The sequence below is a fragment of the Dermacentor andersoni genome, chromosome 1 (genome assembly GCF_023375885.2).
Source record: "Dermacentor andersoni chromosome 1, qqDerAnde1_hic_scaffold, whole genome shotgun sequence".
In the NCBI taxonomy this organism is placed as follows: Eukaryota; Metazoa; Arthropoda; class Arachnida; order Ixodida; family Ixodidae; genus Dermacentor; species Dermacentor andersoni.
Window position 1 is genome coordinate 305,117,548 of NC_092814.1, and position 17,664 is coordinate 305,135,211.

Here is a 17,664-nt window from a genome sequence, read left to right on the forward strand (position 1 = left end):
TCTCTTTATTGTTTCTACTTGTCAAATAAATAACACACTTAATTTCCCCTCTGCTTTTCCTTGCCTAACTGTCTGTTGGATTTATTTAATCTGTAGGCATGTGTATTCTGAAGCTATTGATAAAAATAGGCACTGTGCCAGAACGCATTCGTTGCAACCCACGTAGCTGCCGCAAATTGGTGTCGGCAGGAGAAAGCGCTTGCCATTTGCAAATGTAATGAGTGTCCCTATCCAGCAATCACCGCGAACCCTGATTTATATACCTGTAATTTTAGCGCAGGCCCTATTCGAATATCATCACTCAAGCTTTCCCGCCATGAAAGAAATTTAGTACGTCGCATGTTATTGGGCGTCGCGTTTATGGACGTTCATTCATTGCTCATTGGAATTGCAACAGCACCGCATGCCATTCTTGCGGGCGTGACGGTCAACGAAAAGCTCTGCGCACTGTCACCAGCCACTTATATGACAGACCATTCTCGAAAGCAAAGACGCTGGTAAATGTCGCAGAATAACGCTAGTCTGCTAAATGCTAATAAAGCACTGCTGTGCTTCTAGAACACAACTGACCTAAACGAGCGCTTGTGACTATACGTGAGTGAACTCTGTCTACCTTTTTTTTTTCGTATATTTCGTTCCCCCTTGCCCTATTTCTACGTGTAGGATAGGCAACCGGGCGCAACCATTGTTGAGCTCCCTATTTTTTCTTCACGGTCTGTCTCTATTTTTCTTCTTTTCGTGAAATTATTAAAATATCAAGCTCATAAGGATAAAACGCTGTCATATGTCTGCTGAAAAGCTGAAATAAGGAAGCGTCGTGTGTAAGGATCAAGCGATACTCAATTTCCTTGTTCCATGCCTCTGCAAACGCCTCTGTGTGGGTGCCCAAAAGAAAAAAATAACCAGCCAAATTGGGAACGTCATTAGAAACACGCATTCGAGCTGCTTGACAAGTATGTGGTTCAATTGCAGCAAACTGCGAGTCGGTATTAGGATGGCTAGTAAGCGTAAAAGTTGTGTCAGTTAAGCGCCAACAGAATTGAGTAGCTAACTGATGACTCTAAAACGCACATTATGAATTTGCTTTAAATAGTGCGCTTCTGAAGTTAGGAAGAAGCAGTGCGGCATTGTTCGATGTGGTAGAGCTATGACATGCTTCAACCAGGATGAAGGCAAAATGTTGAGCGAAGAAACGGAAACTTGCATACCCATGCTTCCATGTGATATTGGAAAGGTCCTCATCGAGGTCATCATGTAGGCTGAGCCGCGAGGCAGCCAGAAGAATATTGAGCATGCATATTTTCAGATTTATGTTAGTAACTATTTAGTTGCAGTGTTCTGATGTTGCCGAGATGCACTCGGACACAAAGGGTGTTGTGCTACTCACAACGACGGACAAAGGAAAAAAAAATATTGAAATCATTTGTGAAGACTGCGAAGAAGAGACTTCTGTTTTGCTAAACAATATAAGACACAAATTAGGATGACATTTTTATGTGAGCCTTGGAAGCAATGGGGTTATGAGTATTTCTTTCTAATTTTTCATTGAAATATTCTTGAAGGTCCATTCTGTTCAATGCTATGCCTTTTCGCACTTTACCAGTGGTCCAGACGGCGCTCAGCCTACGTTTTCACCAATGTCCGTCGGTCGTGAGCTGCGAATGATAAGAGAATAGACTCGAACAAACGGAATCGTTACACTATACCGGCCTTGGCGTCGCACTCATACAGCTACTGTGTGAACCATGGATATATCGCATCACTCCTACAATTTCACCTGGTCAGTTATTCAGAAACCACACTGGGGACTTCTATTAGTATTCTTTGCAGGTCGAATTCTGCTGAGTGGTAACATTGCACCATTTCGCTGCCGCATTAAAATATCTGCCCGTTGATGAAGTGGAAGCTTGGGCGAGACACAACGCAGGCGCTGTGTTGTGTTCTTTCTTCTGTCTTCGTCTTTTGCGCTTTGCAGTCATGTCGATCTGACCATTGACAATTATTAATTTTTAAACGGAAGCTCAGCGCATAAACTTGGACATTTTAAAACATGTCTTGCATGCTCCGAAGTGTTCATTGTAATCATATTTGGATAGTAACATTTACCATTGGTAAGTATTTTTTTTTGTATTCTAAGCAATATTGTATGCCAAAATTGTGTGTTCTAACTGCTTTCTTTTCCTTCCTTCTTTCTTTTTTGGGTCGATAATACAGCATCACCTACATCGGTGTCACGTTAAATGCCTTGTACAATTTCATCATGGCCGGCATGGCTGTAGCCTTAGTCTACTGGTACCGAGACTGCGACCCACTTCTGTCTGGTGCCATCACCAAGCTTGATCAGGTGACTTGTGGTCAAACCATGAGAACATTATGTTTGCTTCTTTGTTTGCCTCCAAGAGTGGCTCACATATAATTATGTTTCTTTTCCTCTTTTTCTGGTGGCAATCATGGTTAAGTTATGTTTCTTGAATGGTACAGACATTGCTAATCGTACCTTCCATTGCATTTATGTTCTCTCTAAAAAAAAAATCAATGTCCTCCTTAATCTGATATACTGATGTGTGTGATTTTGCCTGAATACAAATGCTACCACATTACCTTGCTTATTACTGAGTTTCTCACTTCCCAAATTATTCAGCGTTTACAGGATAGTCAGCGTCGATCATTGTGCAATCTTCATAAATACTTAGCTGTTCTTATTGGGGTGGGCCCAGAATTGCAAAAAACGAGTTTCCCCATTGAATATTATCAGCAGATGCTTCATTTCGTGAATGACACTCAGGAATCGTAATAGGAGTAGCTTAACACTCATAAAGAGCATTTTTCAGTCCAAAGACATCTTCCATATAAAAAAGTAGGTACCAGCCCAATTATCACGCATTCGGGGTGTGAATGCTCTAGCTTATTGTCATAACGCAGCAGAGTCTAAACCTTTTTTTTTTTTTGGCAACGCGTTCATAACGGCGGCTGTTTTGATAGCCTATTTTAGTTACTAATTAATTTATTCGTTAACAAGATTTGCTTACTAACTTCGTAAATAACAAATTTATTTGCTTTAACTAGATTTCATTGCCATAAATAGCAGGTTACTCCTCTAGCTAGAATGTATTTTCTAATAGCAAAGACAACGAATAAGGTATTTCACCTCCTAATTTACTGCTACTGCGTATTTCATGACCCTTTAACGTATTCAACGCACGCACCTGCCGCAACCGTAGATTCAAATTTTATTGTTGTGGTCCGCATGAGAGACAATAGAATGCCACTTGTAGAATATGTTACGATGCCACTGTTTCCTCTTTTCATCAGATGCTACCTTTCTACGTGAAGGAAAACCTGGGTGACTTCCCAGGCTTCTCTGGACTCTTCCTCACAGGAGTTGTCAGCGCAGCCACAAGGTACGGAGGATGTCGCCAACTTGACCTCCAAGCTTATCGATGAGACTGTTCAAGCTAGGCTCTGACAATAATAGAGAGCTTGAGCTTGTCCGTAAACGCATTAACCTTCGAGGAATACTATGTTACCGATGACATGGACGGCAAATGATGATGATGATGATTTAATGGTATCGCCTTTGCAATGGGGCAGTGACAAATACTCATCTGGTCTGCTCGAGTTAATCAGGTGTGCTATACATGTTGTTCATTCGAGCATTCGAGTATACATCTCCTTAATCTTTTTTTTTTCTCTTCCTCAAAACTGTTCTATGAACATTGTACCGCTACTTATGCCTGTAACGGATCCAGTCGTATGAGTCGCTTCCCTGGTTTTTTCCACCAATAGTCTAAACAACTCTTCCTTATCTCGACTGCTGATCGGTTGATGTTCCTGTCCACTTTAAATCAAAGCGTTTCTGGAAGGTGTACTTTACCTCCGGGTCTCACTGGGTAAATCCATTCGCTTTCCATTAGGAAGTGCTGAGTGGTCTCCGGATTTTTGCTGCAGCATACACATGTCTCATCTTGTTGCGAATATCTGCTCCGGTATGTTTTCGTCCTTAGGCAACCGGCTCAATCCTCAAGTAGCAAGGCACTGCCCTTTGCGTTATAGTAAAGATTTTCCCAGCTAATTTATTTCTTTCCATTGTTGTAAATTTTTATGGTCTTCTTAGTCTCCATTATTTGTACCCAATTCGTTGCCTCTGTTTCTCTCACTTTCTCTCTGGTGATTCCTGGCTGTCTATTTACAGTTTCAATTACCCTGCACTTGGCTGCCAACTTTCTTGACCTCTTCCTTCATTCTGAGTCCACGCTTTTCAGGTACAGATACATGTGCACTTTAGCCGGCCATTTATTTTTGTCTATGTTCCTGAGTCATTCTTCAAAACTGCTCTGCGATTCTCTCACTTCAAAAGAGGCCCCATCCATGTCACCCTGCACTGTTTCCTTCGTGATTTTAGTAGGGCTCCCAAAGCCAACCGGCCTACCGATCTTTGGTTAACTTCCAGCCCCGATAAGCTATCCAATTTTAAACACAGAATGGCATTATCGACCGTTAGTGCTGGCATCATTACTCCTTTCCAGGTTCCACACTCCACCTCATATTTACTGTGGCCCCAAAGTGCTCTATGTTTCGTTATTGCTGCATTCGGCAGCAATGATGAAAGATGTCGCTGCCAGCAGCGGCGCTGGTAGCGATGCCTTGTGACGCCTGCCCAACAACAACGCGTTAGACACGTTTTCGTGTTACGTGATTGCTCATGTCGAAGAAAAATGAAAAAAAGGAAAGGCTGCCTCTTAAGCATTACGCACTTACGGACACTCTATAAAAACAACCTAATAGAATGTAGTTGATTACTGCTGTAATAGTTATGTGTTGTCTCCGGTTGAACTCTCAGCTACCAGCGACCCGGTCGCTCACGTTTACGTCGCCGGTAACAACGTATTCCGCAAAGGTCAATAATACGTTTCCGTACAAGCTAAAACTCCCTAATGTAGATTACACGTAAAGCACTTGAAATCAGAAACCAACTTCCATAAGTTCTATCTAAAGAAGTTTCCCACATATCACTGACACCTTTCCTTGTTGATAAAGTGGTTAGAAAGTCTAAATTAGCAACAGATATCATTAATGATTAAAGTATAAAAAAACGACGAGCAGTGTTATATTTGGGTACTCGCAAACCCACTTTCTGTCGCGCTTTATGTTTCCAATACTCATAAAAAGACGCTTACGTAGTCTCTATAACATGCAGTGAAGTAACGTCGTGCCGATGCCATTGCTGTAATTTTGTCAGGGAGATTGCGCTTCGTTAAGCGGTCAGTGCAACAACTGTGGGTGGATTTGTTGCCGAAATAACACCGTTTCGCTAATTAGTGTGTGATAGTATTTCATTGGCGAACCAATTAGATGGTGTTCACAAATGCGTGAATACAGCCGCAGGGCATTGTTGTCGATATTTAACTCCTTGTTTTCTAATCACTAAGATATAGCGCTATTCACCCTCACATCAGGCGGACACACACAACTTGTATGACAAATCGCAATGATTCTTTACCTAATTAAACACAAATGAGCCATTGTCTTTTTATTATTGAATGTAAAGCGCACACTTTTGATGTTGAAGACCTCTGTATCAAAGGACGTTGCACTACGTAATATATAGATACATGCGTACCATACTTTATTTTTAAAACCACATAGTCGCCCAATAGTCGGACGAGGCGCGTGTTTGTGTGCTCAGTTTATTAATGTCAACTCATGGCATCGCATCACCAAGCAGATGAATTAAATCGTGACCAAGCTAGGTGCCATTAAAGTCGGTGCGAAAGGACTTCGCTTTACTACGACGCAATAGATGATGAGTTGAATCTCGGTTTAGCAGAGAATATTTCGAAAAGGCGGAACGGACGAGAAATTTAAGAGGGAGCTTTAGTTCGGAAGCTTCTATGTAAATACATGTGGGAACGGAGAAATTGTTTTGTTTTGTTTTTTGCGCCGAGTTTGATGTGGTTGGCTGCATTTAAACAGCGAACTTGAAATCTAATTTAAATTGATGAAAGCATATTTCCAATTTATGCTGCGCATATTTTTTTACTGGAAAATAGAGAAATTTGAAAACAAAAGCTGATTACAACAGAGTTTACAGAGATTACTCAGCAATAAAACATGATATCACGATTATGTAGACTACATCTAATAGCAACTCTATAACGAACAACATTAGTCTATTATACCCTGCAGGATAACACTAATATTTGTGTAGTACATTTTCAAAGTTCTAGTAAGCATTATAACAATTTTATGTAACCTGTAAGTTAACAATCACGCTTGTCCGCTTTAGATGCTCTAACAGCAGCAGTTTACAGAACAGCTATATCTTTCTGGTGCAGAGTTACACATTTCTAAACTTTATGCTTCTATTAATATTCTTTTTTTTCAAACATGACAATTTTAGCAATTCTTGTAAAAAAAAGTCAGGTTCTAAATAAACATTCTGCTTCCTAGAGTTGCTATAAGTTACCTTCTCTTAACAAATTTTATTCAAATCGGTCTAGCGGTTGTCATTCTTTTTTTCGCTTGGCTGGCCACGCAGCATAACGTCAAAATAAAATTAAATATAAGTGGTTGTCTCATAAAAGCATTTATCTATCTTACGTGCGTTTGAATTGCAAAATTCTAACTGACCCCGAGCTAAAGCTTCCTCTTAAGTAGCATAATGTCCACATTTTCCACTGCAACAAGATGAAGTTTGTCAAACATTTAGTGTCGTGCATGTGAGCACACAAAGTTTGTTAGAAGATGTTCCGCATCTTCCCTCGAGGGACCGCACTCGGCTGACCTTGAATATATGTGCACTCGAAGTCCCAGTCGTCATCTGCATGTCTGAGATGAGGACAGAAGCCCAGCGCATGCTGTATGTTTTCCGTTGAGGCACTTCGAGTTCAGTTAAAGACTTAAGAGTCATTTAGACCTTTCATGCCTAGGCCGACATTTTGTTTAGAGATCACTGAACATCGGCGAATCAATTATTTTGAAGACTGAAGCAGCTACTGAACAAACGCGGTACACAGATCACATCATAGGGAACAATAAACAATTAGGTTCTTCCTTACAGAATATACGTCTGCTCCATTGTTCAGGATGGCCGTTTTCATACAGAGCCAGCCTTTCAAATATCATTTGCCAAAGGGCTGCAGCATTAGCTACGTAAACCTGTAAAATCCGTAGGGTTTGAGTGACAAGTAACGTTAAATATTACGTCCTGTCGTTTATTTTTTACAGCACTGTCTCCTCTATCATCAATTCCCAAGCTGCCGTGTTTTATGTGGACGTGGTTTCGCAGTACACGAAATTCACGTCAGCGCAAGCAACCGCATTTACGAAGAAGAGCGGTAAGACTTCTTTTTCATTGGCCCTTTTTACACGGCATCATACGCCGCTGTTATCACTTAGTTCAATGGAGACCACTTCGATAAGTTGTCGCAGTCTTCATGAACCTGATAAAAGAGATACGGGCATAGTATTTGCACATCTTCTTTTTCCTAAAGGCTGTGATGACATAAAAATTGTTGTCATTCAGAACAGTACCGTGAACAACTTTCAAAAACACCTCTCTGTTTTTCTTCATTCGAGTTTTAATGCGTAAGAATTTTTTGGCGAGTACCCCAGCAAAATTTGTCTGTCACGCGAAAAGTGTGATGCCTTGTACCTGCATAAAGATTCGTAGTTTGACAAGTTAACGCATTTAATCGTTTTAATAGTGGAAATGTAGATGATTGGTAGTTTTATAAGCGATAAAGAACAACTGAAACCAAAAAGAAAAATTGATCAGAGAGAAAACAGTTCTGGTCAGCCGCCTTGAAAGCTTATTTTTCCGCATTACGGGTAAGAGTGCAGAGAAGCCTACTGTGGTACTGCTGAGTGGAAAAATAAGAATAACGGATTGGTACATGGTGATAATAGTTTAATAATAATAATAATAATAATAATAATAATAATAATAAATTATTGGTGGTGTTAAAAATTGCTGACGTCGCCGTCGCCGCGTGAAGGTCGTAACAAAAAAGGAAAAAGATAAAAAATAAAAAACGGAAAAGCAGCTGTGCTGAAACCGGTTGTGACGGGGTTCCGGCTCAGTTGATACGACCGCTTTGAAGGGGCCATGCAGCTTCCTGGAAACTCATCTCCACAAAGTGCAGTGCACAGGTTTTATTTCTATGGCACCTAAAAAAAACGATGGGTAGACATACATATGCTAGGAAAAGCAAGTAAGCAAAAGCAAAGTAACAGCTAATCGAAATAATGCTTGCACGTTAGTAGACAATCCTTAGAATTTCAGTGACACATGTTTCTTTTTTATTTGGGGGGGGGGGGGGGGGGCAGAGGCACATACATGTAATAGTATTGCAAGCAACAACGAACATAACCAGGAATTAGGAACATTACAACAAAGAGTGGAGCTTGTCCTCTCCACTACCACGCGGCGCCCCATTAGCTTTAATATTCAATGTTCAGCTATGACGCAAGCAGTGGCACAGAGCACCACTTGCCATAAATTACTAAGGTGAGCTAAAATAAAGCTACAAATATCGCAGTTTCGCCTGAAAGACAAAACATCGATTGTGGTACCAAATTATTAGATAGCTATACGAAGTAACGATAGTCGCTATATCAGCCGTATAAACGTATAAACATTTGCTTACAAACTAAATTAAATCGATGACAGCTGACATTCGCTGTCAATACGCTGGAGTGAGGAACAGCGGCAGCAGCAGCGAGCGAATCGCCCTTCGTACTTCATCTCACTTCAACGTAAACTAAGTTGTGAGAACACAGCGCACACGAAGCCATCAGCCCTCGGCGTGCTAAACTTTCTACTCACCGCAGATTACTTTCAAAATAGGGCCCGCGCGTCCGCGCTCAGTCGCGCCGTGTGGAACCGCTGCCGAAGTAGAACGCCCCCCCCCCCCCCTTCTGTCCCTTTCGCGCACAATGGAAGACGGCGCGCGTTATGCGCGCCTCCCTCCCTTGTGTACGCGAGATCAAGCCACCATCCTTCTCAGCTCACCCTCGCACGCTTTCACTCGCACCTACAGCAAACGGCGCGCGGCCGCAATCTTATCGCACTTTTAACTTCACACTGAACATCACGGAGCCGACGACGGCGGAAATGCGCTGTCTGGAATGTCCATATAATTGCTATAACAATAAAACAGGCGTCCCGCGCACCGATATCGATACCTATACGTGCATGCGTGTTGCTAAATGTAGGTGATGTTTGGTAACACTCACCATACGTAATTATGTTTTTATTGCCCGAAACAATTTTTGTTCTTAAATTTCTTTCATATGGTGCTTAAAAGCACCATATGGTAGAAATTAGAGGCTAAATAAGACTAATTATTGCGATACAAAGAAGTTGTCGTGAAAACGAAGCTTCTAGAGTGCTGGAGCACTGTGCTGCGGTGTGTGTGCGTGTGTGTGCGCGTGCGTGCGAGCTTGTTTTGCGCTGTCTACATGGCTCAGTCTTCTGTTTCTGAGCCTGCGCCATGGAAAAGGCAAGACGGCGCTGCTCGTACGCCACATTTATCATTACTTGAAGTACCAACAAACTATATGTGCCCTACACAATACGTCAAGAGAGCCCTCATTGAAAACAGGTAGCCACATCCTGTGGTCTCTTATTGTTGAGTGTCGGTAATGCATGCTCTGGCCATTATCGTTAAAGACCCCCAGCGCACGCAGGAGATCAACGCTCTCGCACTCTAAAGACATCCACGAGGGGCTTTCTACTGCTCCTCAAACCCATGCTGCTTGAAAGCCTACTCTGACGGCACACTCGGACAACAGCGCCACAAGGGTGCAGCGAGCCATGTAACACGACACGATTTGTTAGCAGTTATTCTGCCACGCTATAATCATAAAGTTTTTGTGAGAACTCAAGTGTGCAAGTGCAGACCGGGTTATGTTATGGTCTTGATTTGAGTTCGGTGTGTCCGTCTCTTTGTCTCCAGCCCTATTCTTTGGATGTGTTCTTACTGCTTGTGCTGTCGCAGTGCCTCATCTGGGTTCAGCAGTCCGGGTAAGCAAGTCTTAAGCGAGTGCATTTTTTATTTAGTTCAAGCGGTGTGTTGCGTAGCTTGGATATTTCAGAAATATGCCCAGTGCAGCTCTTTACATCCGGGAATACCTGAGAATAGCAGTGGATGGCGAGCGGTGACATTTTCTTAGCGTATGGTAGGCTGTTATTGCTTCGATACACCACTCGAAAAAGTACCTGGTACTTTTTAACTCACGGGCTAGGTTTTGCAAAGAAAGCATGTTATTACGTTTGAAGAAGGAGATGCTGTAGCAAAATAATAAGGATCAAGTCTAGGCTGTTTGCGCTCCATTTCTGTTCGTCTCGATCAAAAGTATTGCTTTGCAAGACACAAACGGGGCCCTCTATATAACCAAACAACATTTTCAGTATCGCGAGGTTAATAACGAACAAATTGATTCCATTTGCGCACCGTTGCAACATTATCGCAGACTGATAACCTGCTAGACTGAAACCTGGTAAACATTCGGGAGATACCTGCCTGGTTAGGGACAACTGAAAAAAAAAAATAGAAGGAAAACTCCAATCAAATTTTATATTTAAAACCCGACGTTTCGGAGTCCGACCGGCTCCTTCTTCACGGATGAGATGGCTCGAGCGGTAGCAGTGCTTATATGCCTTTTTGGCGCTTTGACAGGCGCGCAGACACTTTTCGTAGACCTTGGACGTAAACGGCAAGAATTGTTTCTGGCGAACGATTGATGTTACCCGGCGTCTTCTGCTTGCGCCAGGATTCCAAAAGGAGCCGCCGCCGGTGGTTGTTTTCTCTCTCCAAAACGACAGCGCCGTCGGGACAAGTCCGGTGATCAAAAAGCTCGCGGTGTTCTGCCACAGCACTGCGTTCTCTGTTCATGTGGAGAAGGTGATTCTTGTGTTTACGAATTCTTCCAGGGAAGTTTTTAGTATCGCCAATATACGACGCGCGTCATTCGGTGTAGGTAATCTTGTTACACAATGCCTTGCGCCTTTTCGACAGGAACGCGGTCTTTTGGACGCGGCAGGAGGCTGCCGACCGTAGAGAGAGGCTCGCGAGCGACGTCAACCCCTGTCCCTCGCATGCACACGGGCTAATGTCTCGCTGACACCTCGAACATGTGATCTCGAGACACGGTGCAGTTACCTGGCTGGTGCGGCAGCTGCCGTCTTCCTTTCATTCTTGTTCCGTCGGCAGAAGGCGCGGTGAATAAATGCCTTTGTGTAACCGTTCATCCCAAGGTCGTGAATTACCGTGTTCTTTTCTGCCTTCAGGGCATTGTGTAACAATATTTCCTGCACCGGACGACCCGCGTCGTATATTGGCGATACTAAAACTTCCCTCGAAGGATTTGTAAACACAAGAATCACCTTCTCCACATGAACAGAGAACGCAGTGCTGTGGCAGAACACTGCGAGCTTTTTGATCACCGGACTTGTCCCGACGGCGCTGTCGTTTTGGAGAGAGAAAACAACCACCGGCGGCGGCTCCTTTTGGAATCCTGGCGCAATCAGAAGACGCCGGGTAACATAAATCGTTCGCCAGAAACAATTCTTGCCGTTTACGTCCAAGGTCTACGAAAAGTGTCTGCGCGCCTGTCAAAGCGCCAAAAAAGCATATAAGCACTGCTACCCCTCGAGCCATCTCACCCGTGAAGAAGGAGCCGGTCGGACTTTTCGTCGAGTTTTAAAAATAAATTTTGATTGGAGTTTTCCTTCTCTTTAATTCATTTCCCTGAACGGTGCGCATGAATTAGGCCGTGTGAAATGTCCGAATACAGTTCGTCGCCTTTGGTGCTGCCTGTATACCAGGATTAAGCATTCAATGCTATGTTAGTGGCTGTACATAAGAGGAAGCTTTAGCTCGGGCCCAACTCCGACGCGGCCTATTCAAATACATGTAAAACGCAAAAACGCTTTTCTGAGATAACCCCTGGACCAATTTGGATGATGTTTGTTGCATTCGAAAGAGAAAGTTAAATTCTGGTGTCTGTTGGAAGCGTAATTTCAATTTAGGGCCTCAGTTTCTTTTTTAAAAAATTCTAAAATTCGGAAGTTTGAAAAAAATAGAAGTAGGAAGTTTACAAATTAATAGCTCTACATCAAAACACATATTGCGGTTTCATAACGGCATCCATTAGATCATTTAAAGTGGACAAATTCTGTATGTCAATTTGTAGCTTACGTGAATTCGTTACGTTGCATACAAGCGGTCTGCAAAAGCTGTATTTTCGTATAACCAATTTTTTTGAGATTCATGTGTAACGTATCAATTTTGGCTGCTTTAGATGTACTATCAGGTGCACTTCACAGAATTGTGACATCAATTTTCCTTGTTGAGTTACGCAGCTGTAAACCTGATAGTTTCGTCTTCTGGAAATTTTTAATTTTTTGCCAATTTTTAATAAAACATTGAGGATCTAAATTAAAAATTCGGAACAAGCAATCACTAGACTTTGAGTTTTTCTTTTAAATGCAATAAATCTTGTCAAATTCGGTGCAGTGGTTGCCGAGAAAAACGAATTCTCCTTTTACATGTATTTAGATGGGAGCACCCGAGCTAAAGCTTCCTCTTAATAAAAGAGAATGATTGCGCACATCACCGTAACATAACGATGACTTTTTCCTGTGAAGTTGGTTGTGAGAAGGCCAGGAGAAAGTGGAGGTAATTCTACTTGTTCAACTGACTGCTTAACTTGAAGGGCCCCTCACCAGGTCTGGCCATTTTGAGCTGACAAGCGCAGAGCATACAATGCGCGCCAACGATCGTGTTTGCAAAGAATTACATCGCTACGCGCCGCGGAAAGGCCTGAAATTTCAATCTGAACGCCGTTTTCCTCTTCACTCGCGGCGAATCCGCCCGGAGAGGGACGGTGACGTAGTCGGGCTCCTACGCCTACGTAATCGTGTCCGCAGCGTGACGTAGCTCGTGGTGACACGTGACGTTGAGAATTATTCAAGGCAACGTCTGTTATTTTTGTGATGTGTTGCTTGAATTGACGAATTGAGGTTAGGGAAATAATAAAACACAAACGGAATGTCTGCGTGTTTTTTTGTTTTTTTTGTTTTACTTCGCACCGAAGCAAGAATGATGTACTACCGTTTCGTCTGCTTGTTCCCACGGTCGTGCAGTCTCGTGCGCAGGTATCGAAACTATGCCATTTTTTACCGCGTTCCAGCGCGTAATCATGCTCTGCATCCGCTTGTTCTGCTATAGTATTACTGTAGCACTGAGTTATACCACTAGTCATGTGTCCTTGTGCATAGCGCACAAAATCGTGCGCTGCGCGAAACGATAACAGCTCGCGCGCAACGCCGCCAGCGGGTAAACCAGCGGAAGTGTGCATCGCCGAAAAAAAGAAAGCAAGGAGAAAAAAAAGTGAAGGTGGGGCCCGTGACGTATGTGTCACGCGATCATCGAGGTCTGGTATGGGAGAACGCAGGGTAGGAATTTCGCTTGCGAAGGCTAGACGGGGCGAGTGTAGAGGGATCCTATGCAGTGGAGCCCCCCTGCTGAAATCATGGGTTCGCGGCACTGAAATATTTCTATCTCGACTATTAATGAGCCGATTTGAAAAGGTTTTGATGCAGAACTCTCCCTAGAAGACACGTAACAAATTCCAGTGTGTGACCAAAATTTGCTATGGGGCCTGGTGAGGGGCCCTTTAAGCACGCCGTTTATAAGTACTTATTGTTGACTTGTTGATTTCTTTTGATATAGGGAAATGGCATGGTGTGAACATAGTGGCGTTTTAAATTGCAATAGAATGCATTTAAACCCGTTCCTTAATCCTGCATTTTTTTTTTTTTGCAGTGTGGACCACAGTTCATCAGAAACTGGCGATTCGGTTTATCAGCTAGAAGTTTCTCCTTTCATGTAGCGACCGTTATGTTATATGGAACATATGCGACGTGAAGAACCGCGTAGCATGGGTGCATGCGCATTAGGTGCAACACATAGCATATCCGAGTGGCTCGGTATTGCACATACTGAGCCTATGACACGTTAAGTAAGCAATTATTAGGGTACAGTATTACGCGGGGCCTTCCCCGCAGCTGCAAGGTACGACTTGTGCTCGCCTTGTGCGACCTTCGTTCTAAGCGAAGACCACACCGGTGGCAACAAGACGCCGACATCGACATTTAGCTACGTCGTCGGCATGCATGCGGTGGCGCTGAAATAGCTAAGTGCAATACTATGCCGGCAACAATACCGACATGACCCGACAAGTGAAATTGTCGCAGTTTATTCATCTCTAGGGCCGACAACGCTGACAAAAAACAATCAGCCGAGTGGTTGTTCTTGTTGTTTAATGAATGCAGACAAACGGCCCAGTAGGCTGCATTAGAACACTCTGTCCTGAGACGCCGTTAAAAAATAGAGCCCCCCCCCCCTCTCCATTTCCCCACATAACGCGCGCACACATATCACAAATACCCAAACGTGCTAAGGCTACAAAAAGATACGGCTCACCAAAACAAGCGTCTCATGCGCACCTGCGTTAAGTAATAGAAGTTCATGCCCACTGTGCAATAAGAATTTTATTTACGCACACACACGATTGTCATATTGTTTAAGTATAGCCATGACAGCAAAATAAAAAATAAAGAATGTAAGCACAGCTCTCACGAATCTACAAACTACGTCCACACGGAAATCCCGCAAGGCTGCCGATTGTCGCTTAAACGGTCTCCGGGAGACCGACATAGCTGAGCGTAAGCTTCGCAAAGACCGACAACTCTGCCTGAATACGAGCAATTGTATCGACTTTATCCACGCTTAAAATAAATCAAATCCAGCTTCGGTAGCTCAAAGGTACCAGAAACCGGATCTTGTCAGCTGCATAATAGAGATGTTTGCTGATGTCCTTGTAGCATGAAGGTGAAGCCTACTGCGCCCACTAAGTTTGAGTTCGCGGAAGAGTCGCTTCTGGGCACATATCGAGCAAGTACAGCTAGTATTAGTACCTCTTGATTTTTATCGTTGGTCCTGCTGGTTTCAAAGAAATATTTCTACGCCATAGGGAGCACACACAAAAGGTGGGAATCCCCGCGGTATGCGGTGGGCGTCAAAAAGTGGCTGTCAGAGTTGCGTAATTCCTACGGTTGCACTCAACGGCGCTTCTCTGAGTGAGATCAATCAAAACATTTCAGTTGTATCTAGTAAGATCTAGATTTAGTTATATCTAAATTTGCACGTTATTTATTTTCAGCGCAGCCTAGCTTTTATTCCATGTGAAGCGAAGAACAAGAAGTGCCCCTTATAATGCAGCTATAAATAAACGAATGTCAGCAGCCAGTACATCAGGGAAAGCGGGGAAAGGTTGACAGTTTATGACCTCATTAGGTGCGAATGCGCTATAGAGGCACCAAAATACCAATACGTTTAGCAAAAACATAAAAACAAATACTTTATCTCTAAATCGTTCAATTAACCTACAATTTTAATTTGCGATCATTTGATGTACGTAGAACGCGCTGAAATGAAGAGCTGCAGTGTAAAATAAGCTTTCATTGAACCTTTAACTATTGTTCACATTGACAACATTCTTTGAATGCGATTGTTTCAAGCTTTTCGTACTTTTTTTTATTCGAAAGCAGCAAACGGCTCATTGAGTAAAAAAAAAAAAAAAGACCGGCGTCTGTAGCAATGAACCGGCACCTAAATTACGATTGGCTGCGACGCCAGGTCACGTGCGCCCCTCGAAGGAGCAGAGCGGGCGAAAGGGCACATCTGCTGCCGCCCTGGTGCGCCAGGTGTGGCGTGAGGGGAGAGGGCATCACCGCGACTCCCTCGCTCTCGGAAGTCTGTGTTATCCGCGCGTACCTTGTGCGCGCAAGTTGCCGCCTGTGTTCTAACTTCGCCTCGGTAATCTCTATAAATAAATTAATATATCAAAAACTGCAAATATTCGAAAGGAAAAATGTTGGCGGTAGTGGGTTTCGAAAATACGACCCCACGCTTAGAAGCAGAGCGTAGTGCCCGCTGGGGCTAAACCAGCGCTTCCTGGATAGCAGGCCTGTCAACTGTGTTTTACGACATCATGCTACTAGGACCGAGATTCCCGTTGCCAAGCCTAGTGTGACGAAAACGGTGACGTCAAAATCACCGCGGTTTATTTGGGAACAACCCCATTAGATTCTATGGCAGTCGGGCAAGGTAGCATGACGTCACGGATCGAAGTGCACCGGCCTTGTGCCATCTAGGAGGCATTGGTCAAGCGTCTCAACGCGCTCGCTTTCCCGCAAGGGGTGCATAACTCGAAGGACCGCTCAGCAGTGTTCAGTTGCACATTAATGCTTTCGCATTCACAACTCATAAGACGTGCCTAGGTGTCCTCGGATTTTTAAATGAAGTTTCAAAGCTAACCTAGGACCTTGTGGTAATGTATCAATAACAAAAAGATATCCATAGCCTCTAGTTACAAAATAAACTACTTTTCCTTTTTTCATTCAAGCTCATTCTGGTGCTGCACAGTGGTGGGACTGCACCGTTCGTTGGACTTTTCATCTTGGGGCTTGTTTTTCCGTGGGCCAATGCGAAGGTAACACATTGTCTTTATTATTATTATTATTATTATTATTATTATTATTATTATTATTATTATTATTATTATTATTATTATTATTATTATTGAAAAGATGTCAGGAGAGCGGAAGACCGGAGCCCGATTGCATTGCGCTCTATGAAGGGAACAGAAATGTAGCAATCTAAAAGGAAAAAGCAAAAAAAAAAAACTAAGAAAGATAGAAGTCCGCTTTTTCAGTTTCTGTGACCCTAAGAATTTGACAAAATTACATTTACCCCTCTCGGTCTGATTCGAAGTGTTATGATAATGCGTATATACGTATTGTCTTAGGGCATCTCCACGTAGCTTTCTCGGAAGGCTTCAAAATTAGGAATGCATCATGGGGTAGTATAAATACAAATCACGCGAGGCAATTTTGCTTTTTCATAAATATTTTAGATGAGAAAACTGGCATGGGCTATCTCAGTACGATCTCATTATACGTCCAGTAATCATTATATCGTCTTTCATGTAGACCATTCGGATGCTGATGACTTGAGTTGAGCGTTTCGAGTTTGTCGTGTCTACGAGTTACCCCCGGACTTGCACAGTTATAGCCGCGCGCAGTCACGGACCACGATGCTCACACACGTGCGTGCACCAATTGGTGATTTGCAGGGCGCTGCTGTCGGTACGTTAGTTGCTGGAGCTCTGCAGCTGTGGCTGATGTTTGGGAAGATCAGCCTCGGCATTCATTCTCCCAGGATGGGCGTCACTGTAGACTATTGTCCGGTGAATGCCACTTTCCCTATAACAAGCAATTCTACCTTCATCGTCGACGAAGCCTCGTCCGTTGACAGGTGAGAAGAACTGATTGGCTCGTTGGCCACTCAGTGCTCTCTTTAATTCCCTACCACCGGATTAGGAGAGGCACCTCGACTAAACGCACAATACTCGACTCCTACGAGTGGAAGGCAGTGTAACTTCTCAGCAGGATACTCACCATGATTCACTAACGCGCGACATCAATTTCTGAGTTGACAAGTTGTTTGTCAGACATTCTGTCAGATAAAACAGACAGAAGTATAATAACCAGTGCAACTAACTACCGAGCAGCTAGTTCATCTTTCTGTCTCC

General features: G+C 43.3%; 2 protein-coding genes across 3 annotated transcripts in view; one reads left to right on the top strand and one right to left on the bottom strand.

Annotated features, from left to right (window-relative positions):
- LOC126548627 (sodium-coupled monocarboxylate transporter 2-like) overlaps positions 1-17,664 on the top strand; it is a 77,421-nt gene that overhangs the window by 56,345 nt on the left and 3,412 nt on the right. For both annotated transcript variants that reach the window (XM_050196876.3, XM_055063351.2), the window contains exons 7-12: positions 2,215-2,344; positions 3,313-3,401; positions 7,228-7,337; positions 9,960-10,027; positions 16,477-16,563; positions 17,206-17,387. In XM_050196876.3, coding sequence (XP_050052833.2) covers positions 2,215-2,344; positions 3,313-3,401; positions 7,228-7,337; positions 9,960-10,027; positions 16,477-16,563; positions 17,206-17,387 — 666 coding nt within the window. The remainder of the gene's footprint in view (positions 1-2,214; positions 2,345-3,312; positions 3,402-7,227; positions 7,338-9,959; positions 10,028-16,476; positions 16,564-17,205; positions 17,388-17,664) is intronic.
- LOC126547719 (polyisoprenoid diphosphate/phosphate phosphohydrolase PLPP6-like) overlaps positions 1-17,664 on the bottom strand; it is a 123,469-nt gene that overhangs the window by 8,160 nt on the left and 97,645 nt on the right. The gene's annotated exons all lie outside the window — the stretch shown is intronic.